At 38.4% G+C, this 22330-nt stretch overlaps 1 protein-coding gene across 4 annotated transcripts in view; it reads left to right on the top strand.

The window, feature by feature from the left end:
- FSTL5 (follistatin like 5) overlaps window positions 1–22330 on the top strand; it is a 322952-nt gene that overhangs the window by 247036 nt on the left and 53586 nt on the right. For all 4 annotated transcript variants that reach the window (XM_055696639.1, XM_055696626.1, XM_055696630.1 and 1 more), the window contains exons 9-10: window positions 4782–4943; window positions 7114–7248. In XM_055696639.1, the coding sequence (XP_055552614.1) occupies window positions 4782–4943; window positions 7114–7248 (297 nt within the window). The remainder of the gene's footprint in view (window positions 1–4781; window positions 4944–7113; window positions 7249–22330) is intronic.

Below are 22330 nucleotides of genomic sequence, written 5' to 3'. Positions count from 1 at the left end.
ATTTTTACATCCTATCTGAGACACAGTACACTTGTGTATTTCTTGCAACGTAGAAAATCTCAGGCATTTCTGTGCTCTAATAGGACAGCATGCTGGGACATTTCTTGTAAACGGTTGGATAGCATTTGAAAATATCTAATCTCATGCCAAAATAGGTGCAGTTAATTTTTGATCTTGTTATCTTCTTTCATTATCAACTGATACTTCATCCTCTACCCAGCTGTGTTTTGTGACACCAACTAAGTATTCCACATTTTTAAAGCTGCTTTAAACAAAACTTTGGAGAATAGGAAATACACTTCTTTAACCTTCATTACAGTTAATTCTTTTTATTGTTAGAAACAACCTCAAGCAAGTTCTCTCTGTACATAATTAAAGATAAAATCAATAGTTATTCATCTAAAAAAACCTATACAGCAAGATTTTAAAATCTTGCTTAATCAGCGATTATCAATAGGAATATGTGCATTGTGACATCGTATGCCCTCTGTCTGCCAATACTGACGTGTGGAATGAGACAGGTTTGTAGTTGGCAAGCATATTCCGCAGCAAGTTTCCAAACCCTGGAAAAGTGATGTCAGCACTCGGTGCTGTGTAACATCCTCGCTGGTGGCGGCTGAGGTGAGCAGCTCTGGTGCTGCACAGCGCTCTAGCATGGTGTGCAGGGGGTCCCCGCACTGGGGAACATCGGGGAGCCAAGGGAGCCCCCAGGAGCCCCCGGCTTACATGGCAGTGGCTGATGGGACTCAGACAGGGCCAGGAGTAACGGCAGCCAAGCCCCCACAGGTGTATAAAAGAGAACGCCAGGGAGCACCAGCAGCTGGGAGGGCTACCAACAGGCCAGGAGAACAGGGCCTGCACCCCACCTTCCCAGCACCCTCGCTTGGTAAGTGTGAGGTTCTGTAAGTAGAACCAAACAATAATGAGGGTGATGGTTCATTTAGCATGGAGGTATCGCCATGGTTACGTCAGCCTGCTCCCCACATTAGAACAGCTTCCATAAAGACAGACAGACGGGCCATTGTCACAGGGGACCCTTCTGAAGGGAGCAGATGGCCCAGTGTGCGGACCAGACCCATCTCTTGGGCAGGTCTGCTGCATCCCTGGGGCCCGGATTAAAGGTGCGAGGAGAAAGCTTCCTACCCTGGCACAGCCCTTGGATAATTATCTGTTACTGGTTTTTCAGGTAGGCAGCGGTGAAGTTGCAATGAGAAGTCGAGAGCAGTCAAGAGAGACTTCAGGGCCTTGGGATGACTGGTGAGGGGATCGGGGGCACAAGCTGTGCTCCCCTCTGTCCTGCCGGCTGCAGGGAATGGTGAGGGAAGGAATGGCAACAGCCAGCAGCTCAATACCTGGCTCCGAGCCCGGCGTCACCGGCAGAATTGTGGGGTTTTTGATCATGGGTTGGTCTACACGACACCAGGGCTGCTGGTGACAGACGGGGTACCCCTGTCTCAATGCAGGGAAAGGGTCTTTGCACAGGAGTTAGCATGGCTCATTGAAAGAGCTTTAAACTAGATTTGAAGGGGGAAGGGGATAAAACCAGGCTCACTAGAGATGAGCCTGGGGGCAGCATACCAGTGTTCAAGGGGTAGTGTGCTAGCAAGGTCCTCCAGTCTGCTGTCTAAGTGCAGGCAGGGGGTGGAGATCCATGTGGCAGCAAAAACACAAGGGTTATTGATGTGATAGAAACCATGGAAGCATCTGAGAATGGTCACATAGGAATTAGGGCTTCTCCCCCCAGTAAGGTGGCAGGATCAGTAGCCCAGCTGAAGTGCATCCACACCAATGGCCATGCCCAAGCACACAGCATGGGCAACAAACAGGAGGAGCTGGAAACCATCGTGCAGGAGGAAAACTATGACATAGTTGCTGTCATGGAAATATGGTGGAGTGCTGCAGTGGATGGCTATAAATTCAGAAGAGATAGGCAAGGAAGGAGAGGCAGTGGGATAGCCCTGTATGTCAGGGAGTGTTTTGATTGTCTAGAGCTTAATGATGGTGATGACAGAGTTGAGTGTTTATGGGTAAGAATCAGGGGGAGGGCCAACAAGGCAGACGCCATGGTGGGAGTCTGTTATAGACCACCCAACTAGGATGAAGAGGCAGAGAGGCAGACAAAATATTCCTTAAGCAGCTGGTAGAAGTTTTCATAATACTAGCCCTTGTTTCCATGGGGGACTCCAACTTACCAGATGCCTGCTAGAAATACAATACAGCAGAGGGGAAACAGTCTAGGAGATTCCTGGAGTGGAAGATAACTTCCTGACACAGCTGGTGAGTGAATCAACTGGGGAAGGCATCCCACTGGACCTGCTGTTTGTTAACAGTCAAGGATTTGTGAGTGATGTGATAGTTGGAGGCTCTCTTGGGTATAGCGATCATGAAACGATAGAGGTTTTTGATTCTTAGAGAAGTAAGGAGGGAGGTCAGCAGAACTGCTACCTTGGACTTCTGGAGAGCGGGCTGACATTGGCCTTGGGAGACTGGTTAACAGAGTTCCTTGGGAGGCAGTCCTGAAGGGCAAAGAACTGCAGGAAGGGAGGCACTCTTCAAGAAGAAAATCTTAAAAACACAGGAGCAGGCTGTCCTCGTGTGCCAAAAGATGAGCTGATGGAGAAGATGACCAGCCTGGTTGAACAGAGAACTTTGTCTGGAACTCAGGGAAAAAAAGAAAGTTTATGACCTTTGGAAGAAGGGGCAGGCAACTCAGGACTACAAGGATGTCATGAGGTTATGCAGTGAGAAAATTAGAAGGGCCAAAGCCCAAGTAGAACATAATATGACTACTGCCATAAAAGACAATAAAAAAAGTTTCTATAAATTCATTAACAACAAAAGGAGAGCTAAGGAGATTCTGCATCCTTTATTGGATGCAGAGGGAAACGTGACAAAAGATGAGGAAAAGGCTGATGTACTTAATGCTTTCTTTGCCTCAGTCTTTTATAGTAAGACCTGTTTTTCTCTGGGTACCCAGCCCCTGAGCTGGAAGACAAGGACAGGGAGCAGAATGAAGCCTCCATATTCAAAAGGGGAAACAATCAGCAACTGGCTACATCATGTAGGCACACACAAGTCTATGGAGCTGGACAGGATCCACCCAAGAGAACACAGGGAGCTGGCAGAAGTCCTCACCAAGCCACTTTTCATCATTTATCAGCAGTTCTGTCTAACCAAAGAGGTCCCAGTTGATTGGAAGTTAGCTAATGTGATGCCCATCTAAAAGAAGGGAAGGAAGAATGATCCAGGGAACTACAGGGCTGTCAGCCTGACCTCAGTGCTGGGTAAGGTGATGGAGCAGATCATCTTCAGTGTTATCATGCGGCACATACAAGACAACCAGGGGATCAGGCCCAGCCTGATGAATCCTATGAAAGGGTACTGTCAAGCACTGGAACAGGCTGCCCAGGGAAGTGGTGGAGTCATCATCCCTGAATATTTAAAAGAGATGCAGATGTGGTGCTTAGGGACATGGTTAAGTGATGGACTTGACAGTGTTCGGTTAGTGATTGGACTCAATGATCTTAAAAGTCTTTTCCAACCTAAATGATTCTATGATCATGATGATGGGGCAGAGTTGTGTCTTCAGCAGGTTTGCAGATGACATCAAACTAGGAGTGCCTGATACCCCTGGGGGTCATGCTGCCATTCAGAAGGAACATGTCAGTCTGCAGAAATGAACTGGCAGGAATGTCATTAAGTTCAACAAGGAGAATTGCAAAGTCCTACACCCGGGGAAAAACATCCCATTGCACAAATATATGTTGAGGGCAACCCAGGTAGAAAGCAGTTTGACCAAAAAGGACCTAGGGGTCGTGATGGGGACCAGGTTTAACATGAGCCAGCAATGTGCCTATGTAGTGAAAGAAGGTAAATGGTATCCTGGGCATAGGAGGTTCTGTGTGAACATCAGGAAACACTTTTTTTTACTGTAAGGGTGATGAAACACTGGCTTGGGTTACCCAGAGAGGTGGTAGACTCTCCCTCCTTGGAGATACTCTAAAGCAGGGGTCCTCAAACTACGGCCCGCGGGCCAGATACGGCCCCCCAGGGTCCTCAATCCAGCCCCCAGTATTTACAGAACCCCCTTACCCCCCCACCCCCCCCACCAGGGGCTGAGGGGGGAAACCAAGCAGCCACAGATGACTGCCTGCCACTTCATCTGCCTGCCAGCCCACTGGTTAAAGTTTGAGGATGCCTGGCTAAAACCTAGATTTGGTCCTGGACAACTGGCTCTAAGGGACCCTGGTTGAGCAGGGGCACTGGAAAAGATGACCTCTGGATGTCCCTTTCAGCTTCAACTATTACATGATTCTGTGGTTAAATGTTTTGTATAGGTAAAACGGATTGCTGATAGGTGTTTTGGATGCAGGGAAAGGTGGGGATGAAGTGTTAAAGAAAGGGTTTGTAAAACAGGGCAGTTACAATCTCTGTACATCACATCATAACTTACTGGTTGTACACTATTCATATTTTATAAATAAATATAAGGAAACATAAAAATCTTAGTACTTAATCCCAAAGTATTGAATTAGAATTCAGGCTTTTTTCATTGATACCACAGGCAGTGAATTGAGGATTTTCTCACAGAACATTCTTTCTGCTTCATAAATTTACTGTGATAGAGTTCAGCATTAAATGTCACTGAATATGTGACTAATACCACCTCTGTGTGTTGTTATATATAGCTGCAGGAGCCTTCAGAATTGCTTAGAATTCTTTTTTCTTAAAATGAAAATAATACTTTTTTTCTACTAATTGTAATTTTTTCCTGCCTTCAGTTCCACCAGTCATCCGAGTCTATCCAGAGAGCCAGGCAAGGGAGCCAGGGGTGACGGCTAGCCTGCGTTGCCATGCTGAAGGTATTCCCAACCCACAACTTGGTTGGCTGAAGAATGGAATTGATATCACTCCGAAGTTATCCAAACAGCTAACTCTTCAAGGTAAAGGGGCATATTTATTGTTTTCTACAGGTTGAGAATGCTCTGTCAGTGCATCCTTTCTGTACTAGTTGTCCTTCCTACATCATTTTAATCAAGGGTTGAAGTCTAAGCTAAAATATTTCATAAGATATCTTCCAGTTACTCCCCAAGGCACACATCTTCTCTGCTTTCTTTTTGTTAGAATAACAGTTGTACTTACTGGCAGGATTACCAGCAAATTCCAATATGCTCTTCTCTGTTGTTCAAAAAAGTGCAGCCTCTGAGCAGAGCAAGCAGCCCAAGACCCAGTCCCAACCTGGTATTAGAATTTGCCCCTACAACTATATTAATGCCATTCAACGAGTATTCAACACTAATACTTAAAGTAAGAGGCAATGTTTTTTTTCCTGTAAGGATTTATTCTAATGCATTTATATTGATCTAGTTATTTTTCATGAGTCCAAATTCAAATATAAATCATAACATAGACCAAACTTTACTTGTACTGCAGCTCAGTTGAAAACAGAAGGTTTTTTTAACTGGTAGGAATCTTAGTGTGACTTGGGGACCTGGTGGCAGAAAGGACAGAAGAAGAAATACCTGAAATGCATGTGCTGTTTTCTGAGGGGTTTCAGACAGCCTCCAGGAAAGTGCAAAGACACTGCACACACAAGGAGAAAGAAACAGACAAAACAAAACCAGGAAAACCAAAGCAAAAACACCAAAACCAAACCCAAGCCCTAAAGTAAAGTCTTATTTTTAATCAACAATAAAGTTTATTAAATAAATAAATAAAGAAAGAATAAAAACCAAACTGGTATTTATGAATCTTCTGTGAATCCTCAGGGCTCAGCAAATTCAATGAACCTGCCCAGCACAAAACCTTCTAGCTTCTGCAGTCCTTCTGGTGATTTTTAACTAGCCATAGCAAAAAAAAAAAAAAAAAAAAAGTAATGCTGCCATTGTTCCTTTCAAAGCCTTCTCTTGTTCATCTGCAGAAACAGGATGTGTGTTATGATAAGACAGTAGTCAGCGTGAGAAACAGCAGAGCAGGCAGACAGCAATGCTTCTCTGAAGAGAGTCTTACATTCCCTATAGGTGTCATAGTCCTCTGTTCTTTAATGGCCCTGTCTTCTGGGTGTATATGAACAATTACCTTGCAGAAACACTTTCAGCAATGAGCAGAAAGTGATGTACTCCTCTTCCGTAGTAGCACCCTGTTAATTACTCCTGTAGGGATTTGAGTGGATTTTTTTTCCCTCTACCTCTGTATCGTATATTTGAGATAAATAAATAAAAAGGTTTCTTCTCCAAGCAAAATACATTTTCTAGAATATTATTATTTGAAGTAAAATTTTGAAAATCTCATTGTGTTTTCCCTGAATTTTTCCCAGGTTGAACTATCTATGTCTTAGCTTCAAGCAAAAGGTGGTTTAAGAGGAGCATTACACCATAACCTGGTGCCTTCTCTTGTCCATACTTCAGAATACCTATAAAGCTGTTTTTGTCAGATAGGTCTGACAGTTGAACAAGTATACTATACTTAAAATGCATTGAATCACATCATTATTCACAGCACATTATTTAAAATACTTTTGCCTGTGAAACCTGGACTGTTTGTTGACATTCCTGCTCAAGCCGACATACAACTAATTCATGGTTTCCTTGGACTCCTACGCTGATGTAGGTGTAAAATTCCAATGTGCCTGTTTTCTTCTGTTATTACACTGCATTCACACACACACAAAAATGAGGTGCCTGCTAGAAACAGATAATTTTATTAAAATTATTATTTATGTTTTAACTTTAGCCCATTATGTTCCATGGAAGCTTGGGTTATTTTGTGTAAAGTCAGTGATAGTGGCAACTGACCAAATGCAACACAATAAAAACATAGCATTTACCTGATTTTAAAGACAGTGATAGTCATTTAAACATATATAAAACCTCAGGCTGATATTTGGCTTTGAAGTGCAAAATCAGCTGAGGTATTCCAGTTATCCGTGAGATAAATAATAGTGCATGGAATTCACTAGCCAGTTGAATACATTTAGATTAGTTTGGCATGCATCCAAGTTATGAACTCAGAAATGAAAATGGCTTAATTAGCATGAGCGGAAAAAGCCTTCTGAATGTATAATCTGAAAGCACTGTAGCATGTCCGCCTGCTGAATTTTTCCTCTTCTTTCAGCAAATGGTAGTGAGGTTCACATCAGCAACGTGCGCTATGAAGATACAGGAGCGTATACTTGTATTGCAAAGAATGAAGCAGGGGTGGATGAAGACATTTCTTCTCTTTTTGTAGAAGATTCTGCTCGGAAGACCCGTAAGTATTACGAGAAGTATAAAAATACATGTAGCCCTCACTTAAACATTAAATTCATATTAAAAACTATGAAACATTGAATACATTAAAGTGAGAATGTGTAGATAACTTGATTTTAAAAAAGTTTACGTAATGATATCCAAGAGTCATCGAATGCAGAGTGTGTAATCTGAAGTTTATTTAAAAGTAAAATGAAATCTCTGATTCATTCTGTGAACTGACATATTTTTCACTTTGCTGTTAAAATTTGGATAGCTTCCTCATGATAGATGTGTTGTATATGAAGGGAATATGAAGGGAAAAAGGAACTGGATGCCTGAATAAGGCAAAGCAGCAGTAGTCATGGTGTTGTTTCTAGGGCTTGATGGTAGTGTGGGAGGAAGACTTTTTCCAGTCTTTCTTCCTGTATGTTCTTGAGGTAAACCAAGTGTCAAATTTGGCACTCATGACATGAGAGTCATCACAGGACTTCATCTCACCTGCTGGAGTGCTTAGCAGGTCCAAATCAGTTCCAGCCTGCCCATGCTGCCTTGTGCCTGGATAACCGTGGCTCTCCAGAAATGCGGAGCAACAGTGATCACATTCATTTGCTAAGTTGGGAGTTCAATGTGCCAAAGAAATCTCTACCACTACCAAGATGTAGCTTCCTTTATCCTCTGTTGAATGGTAGTGGGTCCTATAAACCTTGTTTACCTGCCATTTATCTGCCTTGATTCTTCTTTCCCCTTCCATTTCTTTCCTCTGCTCAGAAAAATGCATTCCTGAGTTTACACTTCACCTGTTTGGTTTTGCCTTTTTTTTTTTTTTTCCTTTTAAATATGTTACTTTAATGACTACTACATATTGATTAGAAGTAAATCTAGTAAAATGATAGTTATTTTTACTATTGAGTCTGATTGCATTAACTTAAGGCATTCCCGTTCATCTAGAAGTTTATTCAACAGTGCCAAGTACTTGACGGAAGATACCAGAGGCAGAATTAGTAGCGCTGGAAACCTGCCTGACACTTCCTGTGACAAGATACTGAGTTCAGCTACATGGGGGTTTATTAAGCTTTAAACGCTTCAGAGGAAGTCTTCCATGCAGGAAAATTTTATAATTCAAATGTTAATATCTTTACTTAGCTGCTTTCAGTAATACTAATTATAACTGTCATTTCAAAAGTCTTAACTTGTTTTTTTTTAACTGTCATGAAAATGACTCCTCAGACATTCTGAGAAGGCAGCTGAGGATAAATAAATTATTTGATCATGCTGAATTTTTAGTAATCCGGTGATACGAAGTAGCTTGGTCACCTCCATTTGCCTTCTGCAGTCTGTGAAAACTGTGAATTTTGCCAAATTACAAAACTAGCATTTGTTTATGTTTGGTTAAGATTTGTTTACCCTTAACAAGAAAACATTTATATACACCTGTCCAGTTTCCAAGATTTTTAGTTACCTAATTGTCGTATCCTCTAAAGAACTGATCTGTGGCGATTATGCAGAAATAGCTACACCTATGCAAAATCCTGTTTTCAGGAATTGTAATGTGATACAGTAATTTTAGATCAGCTAACTACAGGATTTGTAAAATCACATGCTATGGAGTGAGCACCACTTGCAACAAGTGCTTTAAAATCTACTGGCAGTAAGTTATGATGACCATCAGTGTCATGAAAGATGTGAATGAAGGAAGACGTAATATAAACCCAGTTACTTCTAAGACAATCCAAAAGACATAGTCTAATTTCTTCCTATAGAAGTCATTTACTCTTCAAGTTCTGTGGTGTGTATTGAGGGGAAGAACTTTACCATTGTGTTCCCTGATGTCTGGACATGGTTTCTTAAAAATTGGTGATTTTGTGAATACATATATAGTCCATAGCTGCATAATTACATTATTCAAATATAGGTGCAATAGCTGTTTACATGAGATGCTTACTTTGATACTCTGATTTGCTTGCTTTGGCACAGAAACCCATTTCTGTACATGCAAGAAGATTAAGCTAGATACTAATAAAAGTAGTTACTATCAATATCATTATCACAACTACATGAATAAACTGCCTTCATGGGTACAAATTTTCATACAAGCAATTTAAAAAAAATGCTTCTGTTTTAAAAAAAGTCCCTTGACAGGGAGGAGTTGCTAGCATTAGAAAACTGAGATTAAGAGAAGGTCTTTATTATTAACTCTTCTCTGCTTGTTTTTATATTTCTCCCAGAACATGAGTTCATGCAGCCGATTAGGGATTATTAGGGAAGAAAATGACACAGGTAAAACCATCTGGATAGGATTGCGGGCTTTTGTTCCCCCACCTACACATTTTAAACACAGTACTACTACTACTTTAATTTAAAACCTGCTGATTCGGTCACACAAGTTACACTCTAAAGATAGTCTCTGGTGATGTAAATGTGATTTCATATGATCTGATATAGAGTATGCCTGTCATAGGTGACATTTTTAAAAATAATTTTGCTTTTATCCTCCTTTAAGAGAATAAAGCAGATGTGTTTACCTTTATAATTTTTTATTCGTCCCCCTCTCCTTACTGAAGTACTCCCTTTTGGAATTCTTAGGATATTGCTTTGAACGAAAGTAGAACACATTCTCACTAGCTTGTCAGTTAATCTGAATTTGTATACTTTTTATGTGTTACATAAGGTAGAAATCATAGCAAAATAAAAGCATTTCAGAACATTGAGTTGATTGGCTATTGAGAAGGTAGTGAGAACTTCTGCAGTGGAGCTCAAAAATGTAAAATACAATTGCACTGCACTGAGCCTGATAGTCATTTTTTAAGCCACCTAATGAATTCGGGACGTGGTTCCGTCTTTACCAGTGTATGGATTTTATTTCCTAGAAATTTTAATAGTCAAAGGAAACGTTCTCTTTTGTACTTATCTGACCCATTGTTTATATGCATACAAAAGCTTTTGGGTTTTAATGCTACTTTGCATGATAAGCTAAATTTTTGGTAGTTATCAGCGGAATTTCATTTTCAACACATCCCAAATTTGTTATGCAGAAAACTCAGCACAGTGCTTTGAGAAAACTTTAATATATGTAGTAAAAAGGGCATGACTAGCTCGTTCCTTTGGGAACAGGTGGTATAAACAGCTCCTAAGATAAAAGTTTATATTTTCTGGCACCTCTACCTAAAATAAAACTAGTGCCATTATGGATAAATAGATTGTTAAATAATAAGCGAAGCTTTCCTTCACCTGTGTGGCTAAAAGTGTTAGCAGATTGCTAGCTTTCCAAAATTCACATCATTGATTAGAGGCATCTGATGCATCTGTCTGTATTATAAACAGAAAAGAGAGTGAATGGCAAACCTATACTGAACACACTGTGGGAAGTGTGATGCTAATAGCAAAGTTAAAAATATGCAATGTAGATTATGACTTAGGGGTGTCAGGACATTGTTTATTTTGAAGTTTGCAGTTTCAGAAATTTGAATTCCAGTTCCCATGAAAAATCAACATATTTTAATGATAATGATTTATCATCAAGGTGGTAATTTGAAATAGAAGTGAATGGAAAATACTGTAAAACTGCTTTCTCATCCAGAACTGTTCAGTAGATGCCAGCACTGAACACTGAACCATCGTTCTATCACACTTAAGTACAATTTTTAATAGTGGATGACAGACTCAAGAATAGTTTGACCTCTTGTTAACACGTCAGCCTTTTCCAGTGTGCACTAAAAATAAAACTTCTGAAAACATGCTTATGCTTTCATTTTGGCATTGTCTCAGGTAAGAGGAATTAAATTTTCTTTAAAATACCTTAAGTTCAGCATTGTCTTTTACCAGTTAACTCATTCTGTAGCTAAAATTTGATATACTTAATGTGTCCAAACACATGCACACTTTTTGCTAGATTTTTGAAGTTGTAATGGAAATTTTTAGTTTATATTACCTATATAAATACTTTTACAAGTACAAGTGATAAGCATCTGGTCCTGTCTATTATCAGATTCTGTTTAATTCCTCAATGTTGACCATTTAGACTGAAGCATTCTTTTAGTGCTGGCTGTCTCAAACAACAGGTTTTTTATTGCTTTTAGTTTTTAATTTTTCTGCTAATATACTGTGGTCAGTCCTAAAAGAGATATTAGGAAGAAAACATGATTTCACTCATGTTAAAAAATGCTACGCCATTTTATTGAAAGATTTGTACATCACACTCTGGGACTTGGTATTGATGGTTCATGCAGCGAGATTCTAACTAGAACATATGGCAACAAAAACAATGTGTTTGACACAGTAAAAATCTCCAAGCAGTCACTGATCTATACAGTGGGGTGACACTTCTTGGGAGTTCAGTAGAGTTCTGAAGATACTATTTGCACTCAGTAGACCCAGGCTTTAGGACTACCAGAATAGAGCAGATTCTCAATGTATCTGCTTTTTCTTTGCTCTATGGACTTACGTAGATGTGAAAGTGAGGATAATTTTCTTCTTACGCTCTTGGCTATTCTTGGCTCTTTGAGTGGTCCTCCAAGTAGCATCCAAGGAAAGGTAGGTAAGGAGGAATAAGGCTGAGTAAATTGAAGAAGTTAAAGAGACCTGGGGAGAGGGGCAATGGAAGAGGCCAATAATGTGAGGAAGAAAGGGAGGACACAGGTAGCAGCAGGTGAAAGAGGACAGGTTACTGAGACCATTTAAACACTGCAGGAGAGAGGATGGAAGGAAAAGGGATAGGAGCACAAGGGCAAAGTGATCCTTAAAAGATACATAATAATCCTCTATATAAGTTGTGGAATTGCATCCAGGAGTATCTAGTCACTTTAATGTCATTACATTTTTGTGATCACACAGTGACAGTGTATGTCTTATACTGCTGCTCCTTTTTCATCCACGTGGACAACACCACCACTTCTAGTACCAATCAGAATAAATAAGAGTGATATCTGAGAAACTGAACTTTATACTGTTCTAGTAGGTGGAACATTGTATTTAACTTGCCTTTTTAAGAAATAAAGCATATTGGAGTGTAAATGTATATTAAAGGAAAATCTGCAAGTGTGAAAAGAATTAGTCAAAAGAAGGTTTTTAGGTAGGAACAGTCTGTAGTGTGAGATAATTTTGATAACATTTATTTATCTAGTTGTTCATGTATCATTTTGACCACCTCTGTCAGTAGTTGATTTCCCTGATCTATGTGTCTAAATGCAGTTTTACTATTTAAATGCTCAGTAATTCTTCTTTAGGCTTTGAAGTATTCTGCTTCTGTGTCAGACCTGAAGGTCTTGTGTGTGTGAAAGCCTGTCTGCTTTTTCTAATAGCAGTCGCTGCAGAGCCAGTTGTGGAGAGCCTGACTGTCTTCTTGAGAATGTCTGTAGGCATTGGGAGGTTGCTATTAGGTGCTCCCAAAGCCGCCTGCTCTCCAGGCTGCACAAGCCCAGTTCTCTCATTAATGTTCTTCCTGGTGTGCATACATTTCATATGGTCTTTGTTCTCCTATCTTCTTCTCAACAGGGCCCTTGCCTGAGAACTTCTAGATTTTGTAAAATCTGTTGGAAAATCTATATTTTAATCTGAGAAGATTTAGCCTTAAGTAAATGTTTCAAGAAAATGTTCTCCTGTGACTGGAAACTACTTATGATCATTATGACATTTTATACAGATGTAAAACATTTCTTTGCTTTTCCCACTAGATTATTATTTTTTTCTGTATTAATTAGCATCTTAAATTAATAAAGAGGAAAAAAAAATAATTACCTCTGTAATTCTTGTGCCTTTTTGGCTCCTTATATACCTTTTCAGAACATTCATTTTAAAGTATCATGAGTTTGATAGTCAACAAGAGCCATGCAGCATATACAGTGAATAGATCTGTATATCCTACTCTTACAACAGGAGCATCTAAAATATTTCTGAATGCAAAAACTGTGCTGTTTTAAAAACTGTTCTCTAGAGACTGGAAACTTTTTGTGCTGTGAATTACATTTTCCCTCAATTTTGCAGTTAAAGCCATCAAGAATGAGCTAGTTGGTCTGGGTGATAGCTGGATAACCCCTGCTGTGACTGGTGAAAACATTCTGGGGATTAACAACCTGCTCTAAAGCTCATTGAAGACAGCAGAGTCTCCCCTACTGTCATGATCCCCTAATAATACCTGAATTCAGCTGTGCTGGAAGGAGCCTCTGGCGTAATCACATTTATAATACAACTAGCAGTTTAAAATCTGGTTTTAGTTTCATTCCAATGTAGCTTGATTTTTCAGAACATATATTTAATGGATTCATAGATTTAAGCATGATGCAACCATTTCATCTAACAGTATCTTCTCAATTTCACAAGATTGCATCCTGCTCTGCCTCAGTACAGATTTAATGCTTTGTTTGTCTGAAGTGTATCCTCCCAGAAATGTATCTGCTTGAGTTAGAAAGACAGAGTCAGAGAATCCCTTGTTTCTCTTTGTATTTTGCTTTACTAATTAACCAGTTTCAGTAATGTGGAATAATGTTTAGTTTTCATATTGAAGCCAGTTTTTCCCTCAGTTTCTTCCTTTGATTCTCAGTTTTTCCCCAATAAATTGACCTCAAGAATTCTTGCCCTATGAATATACCATCATTAAATATTGATTATTTACTCTCAGATGCACTAAGTAGATGTTTCTCATAATAAGATGGTTACCATAGGACTCAGACGGTCTCCTTGCCTAGAGGATTGTAATTGATTTTGGTATGGTTTTCTTGAAAAATGGGAACGGCTCTTTGCAGAAGGAAATTTATTATTTGAATCTTTAATGTTCTGGAGAAAAAAATAGAAATTTGGTAACATTTTACTTCCATGTCCACTGATCCCTTGTCATTTTTTTCCAGCAGTATCAGCAGTGGAAGTTTATGTTTATATACTACCTGCCCTATATCCTATCAGGCCTCACTTTCCAAATCCTGTGCCTTCCCACCTTCTCAGCCCCCCACTGGAAACATCAACTGTATTATGTTTCCCTAGATGTCTAAATTTACATTTGGCTGTATCAAAATGTAATCATTTTAGCAATGTACTTGAAAAAGTAATTGAAACAACTTTTTGAAACTGTCATTTATCATAACAGGTGATTTGCAGGCTTCTTAGGAAATTATTTTATGTTTGTTTACAGATCATTGATGAAAATGGTTTAGACAACTCACTATCCATTGCTCTGGACACATTCCAGCACTGTTGTCTTCACCTTTACTAATGATTTAACAATGAAAGCTACTTTTTCAGATTAATCAATTTGGCAGTTTTTATTCAATTAACATGTACTTTACTACTATAGTATAACTTGTTTAATCAGAATATTCTGTGTTAACAGATCAGATGTTTAGCAAAATTCCAAGTTACATCTGTATGGATTTTTACATTCCAAACTTATAATTGCATCTGAAGAATATAATCAGGTTTGTTTGGGGTGACCTGGTTTCCGCTAGAATGTATTAGCTGACCTATAATCATATTCATTTCCTTTGATTTCTTACTGAATTGAATTCTGTGCGAGTGTTGTCTATTCTTTTGTCTGGGATATACACTTCAGTCTAACCTGCAGCTACTCAAGTTACCAAGTTCCAAGGAGTGGGGGAGCTTCTAGGGGCATATGTAGCAGTACTGCTCTTGAACTTCATGATATAGTCTGAAAATTATTCAAAACTAATAGCACCAGACCAAACATCTGAAACAACTTTTAGCAAGTATTTTTATGTACTTCATTTGAACCTTTTTATTTTAAATGTTTGTCTTGACTACACATCATTTACTCTCTTTGTGGTTCCTTTGTAAGGTAGAAAGTATTTAATCAGCCTCTTAATTATTATACTGCTTCTGTGAAAATAAGGAAAAATATTTATAGAGGTATATTCTCAATGGAACATTAAGAAAAAACGTTCATATCAGTCCAATTTAAACCTTGAATAATTCTGGTATCACAATACTTCTACCTTGAGCAATCGCTTGTGGTGATTTCTGGGTCCTTTGCTGCTGCATTGATGTAAAGGAATGTCAAGCTGTTGGAACTTCATCTGTTAGCACAAAAATGGAATGTTAATTGTAACTAAAGCTGCTACTTTTCTTGAGGACTGATATTTCTCTCTTTTTGTAAATAGGGTCCTTATTCTAGCACTCCAGCATCTCTACAGTAACTGATAAAGGTGGCTTTTCATTTTCTAGCTTGCAGTACATGCAGATGTACTTTAAGGAATTTTCAAACATTTTAGTAACTGATAGCTTTCTCCTCCATACTACTGGATTTAGCAGCATTTAAAGCATGAGCACACAAGCTGACAGGCCCACTGCAGATTTATGTTGATGGCTACCTTTGATAGTCACAAACACAGATTTGGATCAACCCAACTCCTTGAAGCCATAAGGCAAATGAAAATCATCAGCCTGATCTTGTTGAAACACTATGGGGAAGCAGAAGAATTCAAACGTAGACCAAAGATAATTTGACACGGTGTCTTGACAATACACTTATGAGGAAGATTGAGTTGGCAAGATGTTGCTGCCGTTTTTCTTGATACAAAGTACAGTAATAATCACAAATAGTGGAAGAAGGAATGGCAACTTCCATCTGTGGAATTTGTTTATTTAGGTTAGATTCAGGTAGTAGTAGGACCAATGGAATTGGTCCAAATTTCATTTTTTAGTCAAAATAAAGTTAGCTGAATGTGGAATATAATGCATAGCTAAGGACTATAAATAAATCATTTTATAATCTTAAAAAAAGGATAGGAAGGAAAAATTATAGTAGCATGGGAATATTTAATTGAAATAATGGAATAGAGACCATCAGTGTAATCTATAGATCTAAAAAAGAAAATCTGGCAGTTCAGAAATCAGGAAAATAAAAAAGAGTGATCATCAAAGACAAGGGAATATTTCTAGGGTGATTTTCAGATACTTAAGATTCATATACTAGTAAAATATTTGGAAGTGAAGTAACTTTAAAAATCCATTGTTGGGTTTTTTTTTTATCTTCTTCTTTCTCAATGACTTTGACAGGTATATTTATCAGTTCTGCTTTGGTTTCTTCTCAGTTTCAATGTAGCATAATCCTATGGAGCTAGTCATAGATCATGAAAACATGTTCTGTTCCCTTTAAACAGTGTTGTGGGTTTATTGTTGTTTATTTCATTTTCTGGTTTTTAGAATATTTTCATTCTCTTAATGTTTTCGAAAACTTCATTTTATAAAGTGCAGTTTAGTTTACTATTGATTAGTATGACTTCTTAAGTATTTCTCTAAAATTTATTGAGGCATACGTGTGTACCTTGGGGAGACAACTATCATGATAGAAAATTATCAAGTAATGCTATTAAGGCATTTTCAAGACCAATTTGACAGTACTTGATGATATTTTAATATTTGGTTGCTTTTACTCTTGGTCATCCATCACGGACTCTTGTGTTGCAAAGCAACCTCTCCTACAGATTCCGACTAGTCACAAAAAGCAGGATTAAAATTATCTGCCTTATGTACTGTGTCTTGTGATTAAATTTAAAAAATAATATACCCGTTCCATACCACTAAGTAGATCTATTTCTAACTGTGCCATTTTTGTGTATTACCTAACATAGACCTATTACCTAACAAGGGATTATGTGATCTGAATGCTACTGACTTGACAGCTTTATGGCCATCATAAGCAACCAGGCATCTCCACTGTCTAGAACTTGGAATGAGACTGAAAGCCTTTTGACTGTGATTTATGGCCTAAATTTTCTCTGAAAGCCTTTATGCAATGTTAATAGAAGCTTCCTGTCATATCTTATACTGAATGGTACCTATTTACCTAATTTCTTCAGAGATAATTTATGCTGGCATTTAATTTTATGGCAGAGCTAAACAAGTTTATATTTGTTGACAGCATCAGAGGCAAAGACTTTAAACTTCCATGTATAGGGTAGAAATTCAGCTCATGAACCATTTTTTCTTCCTGCTAGTGTAGACTGGTTTGAGTTAATGTGCTATGGGAAGGGACTTCAGCATGATTAATTATAAAGATTTATAGAAAATAAATCAATGAACAATAAGGTAACATGGTCATATTTGACCAAATGCAGTTAACTTTGACATATAACTTCTGAACAACAGTTTAAGAGTCATAAAAACAGATATTTAGTTATTGTATTAATCTTACATGAGATTCAAGTGCATGTCACATAAGAACAGAATGGAATTTTGATAGAATTTGTATTGGCATAATTACTTCACAAATTGTTGAAGCAAGCAACAGATAACTTCAGGAAAAAAGTTTGCTTCATTAAAAAATAAGGTTTATAGGTAATTGTATATAAAACCAACAAATCTGAATTTCTTATGAAATAAGAATAAAATTATAAGCAGATATGTGCATATATGTTTCCAGTCTGCTTGATAGTAGAAGTTGAGCAAAAAGTAAATCACCTTAATCTCATCCTCACTTTTAGCACTATTATTTTTTAAAATAAAAATGATAATTAAAACCTTGTGTGGCTCAGCAACCAGATAGTAATGATGGTATAGATTTACCCTGTAACATAAAGACATGTGTTTATACATTAGAGATACTGGAAAAAAGAGTAAGATACATTTTCTTTATGATGTGTATATGATTAGTAAGGACGGTGTTCGTGGCTATCAATGAAGTAAGCAGAGAGCATCCCTTGAAACTTGAAATTACTTTTTTGTACAATTAGAAGTATAGCAGATTATGGTGGCATAATTGTGAAAAATAACATTGAATTCCACGCTTTTGCCATTTGGCCTTATTGCATCTTCTTCATTGTCCTATTGTCTATTACATCTGCTTGTGACCTCTTGCCATTATGAGATTGAAGGCTTGGAAAGGGACAGTGATTTCTGATGTGGCGGTGCAAAGTCTAGCATAATGAGCTGATATAAACCTGTTGACTGTTATTTATCAGCTGTTACCTTCTTAGAGAAATTCAGGTAAATATTTCCATAATTTTAAACACAAGGCTTGTGTTTTGTTGAGACAAAACCCGGAGCCCCCAACAGTGGTTCTATATTAATGAAAAATCATTATTTGCATTCAGAAGATGTCAGTGGTTCCAACACCCCACCCCGCACCCCACCCCCCCATTTATCAGAATAATACAGAGTGCAGAAAAGATGGCTTTCTGCTGTTTTTCCCTCTTCTTAAAACCATTTTAAACTGGATTTTTCTTTTAGTGCAGAAAGCTAGGAAACTTCTCAGGTGTTAAAGTTTTATTGGATATCCACTTTTTTTGAGTGCCAGTGCCACAAAATAACATTTTATGGAAATTTATTATTTTATTTTCATCATACATAACGCTAGAAGAAAAGAAAGGAAATTTTCAGATTATTTAACCACACATACATAAAATCGTTGCAAAAGAATGTCAGTTTTTAATTTAAAAGAAAAGTGTTTTAAAAGTTAAAAGATTTTAAAAGTGCATTCAACATCTTCTTGCATAATGACCACTGATGCATGTGATGGACAGAAAACTGTTTCTGGAAGAAAACGAAGTATTGTACTTCAAGAACAGGTTTCTTTTCTGAATCTTATTGCCCTGATCTTGTTTTTCTTTGGATATATATAGTATTCTGTACTGATTACTGATAATGTGAACATGTAATTATATGGCCAAAAGGGAGCAGAAGAGCTAAATCTAATCTCCAAATTCACTGAATGTCATTCTTAGCAAAATATCTATGTACATATATATATACACACATATACTTTATTTCCAATTCTTATGCCTTAAATGTTTGAGAAAAAGAAAAGCAAGGAGGAAGAACACTGTAGTTGACACAGTTGAAAGCTCTACCATTGGCTGTTGAGACAGAAAGGTGAATGTAATGACATTTATTACCAATGTGATAAGGAGTAGGATAAAGAATTTATTTGGAAAGTGACATTGTAGTACTCTGTTATTCATTTAGTAACAGAAATACCATGGGGTTTTGCAGTTGTTGTTTTCATCCAAAGAGGATAAGAATCTGTACTGCTGTTACTGTCTGCTGCAGAATTTCATGAATTACTAAGGACAGAGTTTACTGAAAAATGTGCAACCTATTACTGTTCAGCAAACACACAAAATGAATAATGAAGAGTAGGCTTTCGGGTGTTATATTAGCTACTCATAATCAAAGGCTGGGTCTGAGCACAAAAGCATATAATAGCTATGTAAGGGCCATGAAGAGTGGTATTTATGGAGCTGTGTGTGTTTAAAAAAAAAAAAAAAGTAAGATATCCTCAAACATGGATTCTCCCCTGTTCTGCACTGAGTAGGTGGGGGGAGAGGGAGGCATGGTGCAGGCTTCTTTTTGGATGTCAATATAAAAGGCCCAGCAACAAATGGTGTAATAAAATAGCTGCTTTAAGGTAGAGTAAAAAGAGGAATAGCAAGTAAATCTCACATCTCTTCAGACACTGGGTACCCTGCATGCATATGGCATCAGACAAACTCCAGATGGATTTTCCCACAGCATGCTGTGCAGATCCCGTCCATGGAGAGGTTCCTTCTCCCTCCCATATTATGGCGGCTTTTATCTTGTTTGACAAACAAAACCATATATCTTCTGACAGGTCACAATGTTACCTCTGTCATAACACCCACCAGTGTGCAGTGCAGTCTGTTACAAGCGTTGTGGCATATACCCTTGCAGCAGCTACCCATGCTAACACACAGGCTTCTCAAGCCTTACGTACAAGGCCCGATGTAGCAGACATAGCCTACTCAAGGTCACTAACTCCTTGAGTACAGTATCTTCTGCAAGGCTCTCAGTACATCTCCTTATATTATTTAATAACTGTATGTTGTCTGAATACCCTCCTTTTTATACATCAGGGAAATAAAGCAAAGAGAAGATGGGCTGTGTTCTGTCTTAAAACCAAAAAAAATTTACTAAAATCTATCAATAATTATGTACTTTTATGTCTTGAAGTTTATAAATGTGTGAGAATTGAGTATAGGGTCTGGCTACTAAATACGTGAATTTTAGCTTAACCATAAAGGAAGGTAAAGAATATGTTTCTTAGCATACTTTCCATCTACAGATGTTGTTCTTGATCCAGCATTACAGTCTTTATTTCAAGACTGGACATTTTTCTTGAATAGAAGTTATAGGACCTATTAAAAAATGTGAGGTTTCTTGATCTCTATTAGGTGAGCAAAGCTCAGAACCACACATATCATTTTGCATTAACACAAATTAATGTGTTCTGTACTTAGCATCTTAAGTCATTTCATTTGATGCTGTGTAGTTTCACACCGTTGAATAATTGTAATTACTTTTTATTTTCATTCCTATGTCATCCCTAGAAAAAAGACTGATAAATAGTATAATTTTATGGCTAAATGTATAGGGTCTCAATGCCATACATTACATGGTTCTTTCCTGACAATGTGAAGGGAAAACTAATTTTAAAGAAGATCCTCCAGGTTGCCCTGGTGAAATAAATTTGCGTTATTAAGACATATAAGATGAAATAGACAAGCATAGAACTGTCAACTGACTGTAGAGCCACTGTCTGGGCATGCAGGGATAAAAGAAGTGCCAAAACCCATCTGGAACTGAATCTGGTGAGGGACATGAAGGGCAAAAAATGGGCTTGTATGAGGACATCAGCATAAAGATGGCTAGGGAACATACGGACCTGCTGCCGAGTGGGGCGGGGGACCTGGTGATAAAGGGCATGGAAAGAGTCAAGTTGTACTGAAGGTCGTCTTCACCTCAGTCTTTCCTGGCAAAAATGGCCCCAGGAATGTAACACCACTGGGAAAGTCTGTGAAGAAATTCCTCCTCTGGCAAGGAAGCCTTATCTGTGGTGGATAGGATCAGATTAGAAGCCGTTTATACAAACTGGACACTTCCAGGTCAGAGGGCTGGGTAGGATGCCTCCACGGGTGCTGGGCAAACTGGCCCATGGCATTGCGAGGCCACTCTGGATTAGCTTTGAAGGATCAGGGGAAGTTTCTGCAGACTGGAAGAAAGCCAGTGTCACTCTTCAAGATAGGCAAGAAGGAGAATCCTAGACATGATAGGCCCAGCAGCCTCACCTTGATCCCTGGGAAGCAAATAACCCTGGAAACCATTCCTAAAAACATGAAGGACAAGAATGTGTTTAGGAGCAGTCAGCATGGATTTATGAACAGTGTGCCTAGTCAGCCCGAGAGCCTTCTGTAATCAGGTGACTTGTGGAGTGGATAAGGGGAGGAGTAGATGTTTATCTTGTCCTTAGAAGTCCTTTGGACACTGTCTGCCATGATATCTCCAAAGAAGAACTGACAAAGTACAGGCTAGGTGCACAGACAGCGGGGTGAACTGAAAGTTGGCTGAACTGCCAGGTCCAAAGGTTGTGATTAGTGCCACCAGTGCCACTCCGAGGCCAGTTATCAGTGGCCTCTGGTACCACAGGGCTGTGTCTTTCCTCCTCCTGTCTGTCAAAGTACAAATGACCTATTTAACACTTCGGCAAAAGAAAACAAATACAAACACCTTGACATTCCCTCTTTGAAGTTGTCAGCTTTTATACAGAAAGATTTGACTGCATAGTGCTTGCAAAGCAGGTGCCTTATTTAGTTGATGAGAAGGACCAACTGATCACGTATTTATTTAAAAAATAATAGCTGCCAATAAAGCATTAAACTAATACTCCATCTCATGATTGCAACTCATATTGTAGTCAGAGGTCTAATTCAGGAGAATAATCAAATATTTTAAACACAAGCAACCAAACGTTGCTTAGAAGAGACACGTTAAATGCTCTTGTTCATGTCTGCCACTGAAACATACAGTACACCAAATCTATTCAGTGCTGTCAGCACTGGATATAAATCTAAGACTTACAGTGGTGTTAGCAATTTAGTTGCCAAGAAGTTTCATTCAGAGCAGTTGGATGTCCGGAGGACACATACTCGGCCAGTGTAGTCAAGACTTCCTTCAAAGCCAGCCTCTCCTGAAAGTAACAACCTGAAATCAGATAAAAGCAGATGACTGAGAAATAAATTTAAAATATGTTGACTCCATTTTCACTTTAGCAGCAGTTCAACAGAAATTCTGCCTCCTGCTGTAAAGGTTTACTACTCAGCCTGAGTAAGTGACGAGATGGCACACTCCATTAATCTTGGCTT

Source organism: Falco cherrug, chromosome 1 (assembly GCF_023634085.1).
Source record: "Falco cherrug isolate bFalChe1 chromosome 1, bFalChe1.pri, whole genome shotgun sequence".
NCBI classification, from domain to species: Eukaryota; Metazoa; Chordata; class Aves; order Falconiformes; family Falconidae; genus Falco; species Falco cherrug.
This window is presented reverse-complemented; position numbering and strand designations above follow the sequence as displayed.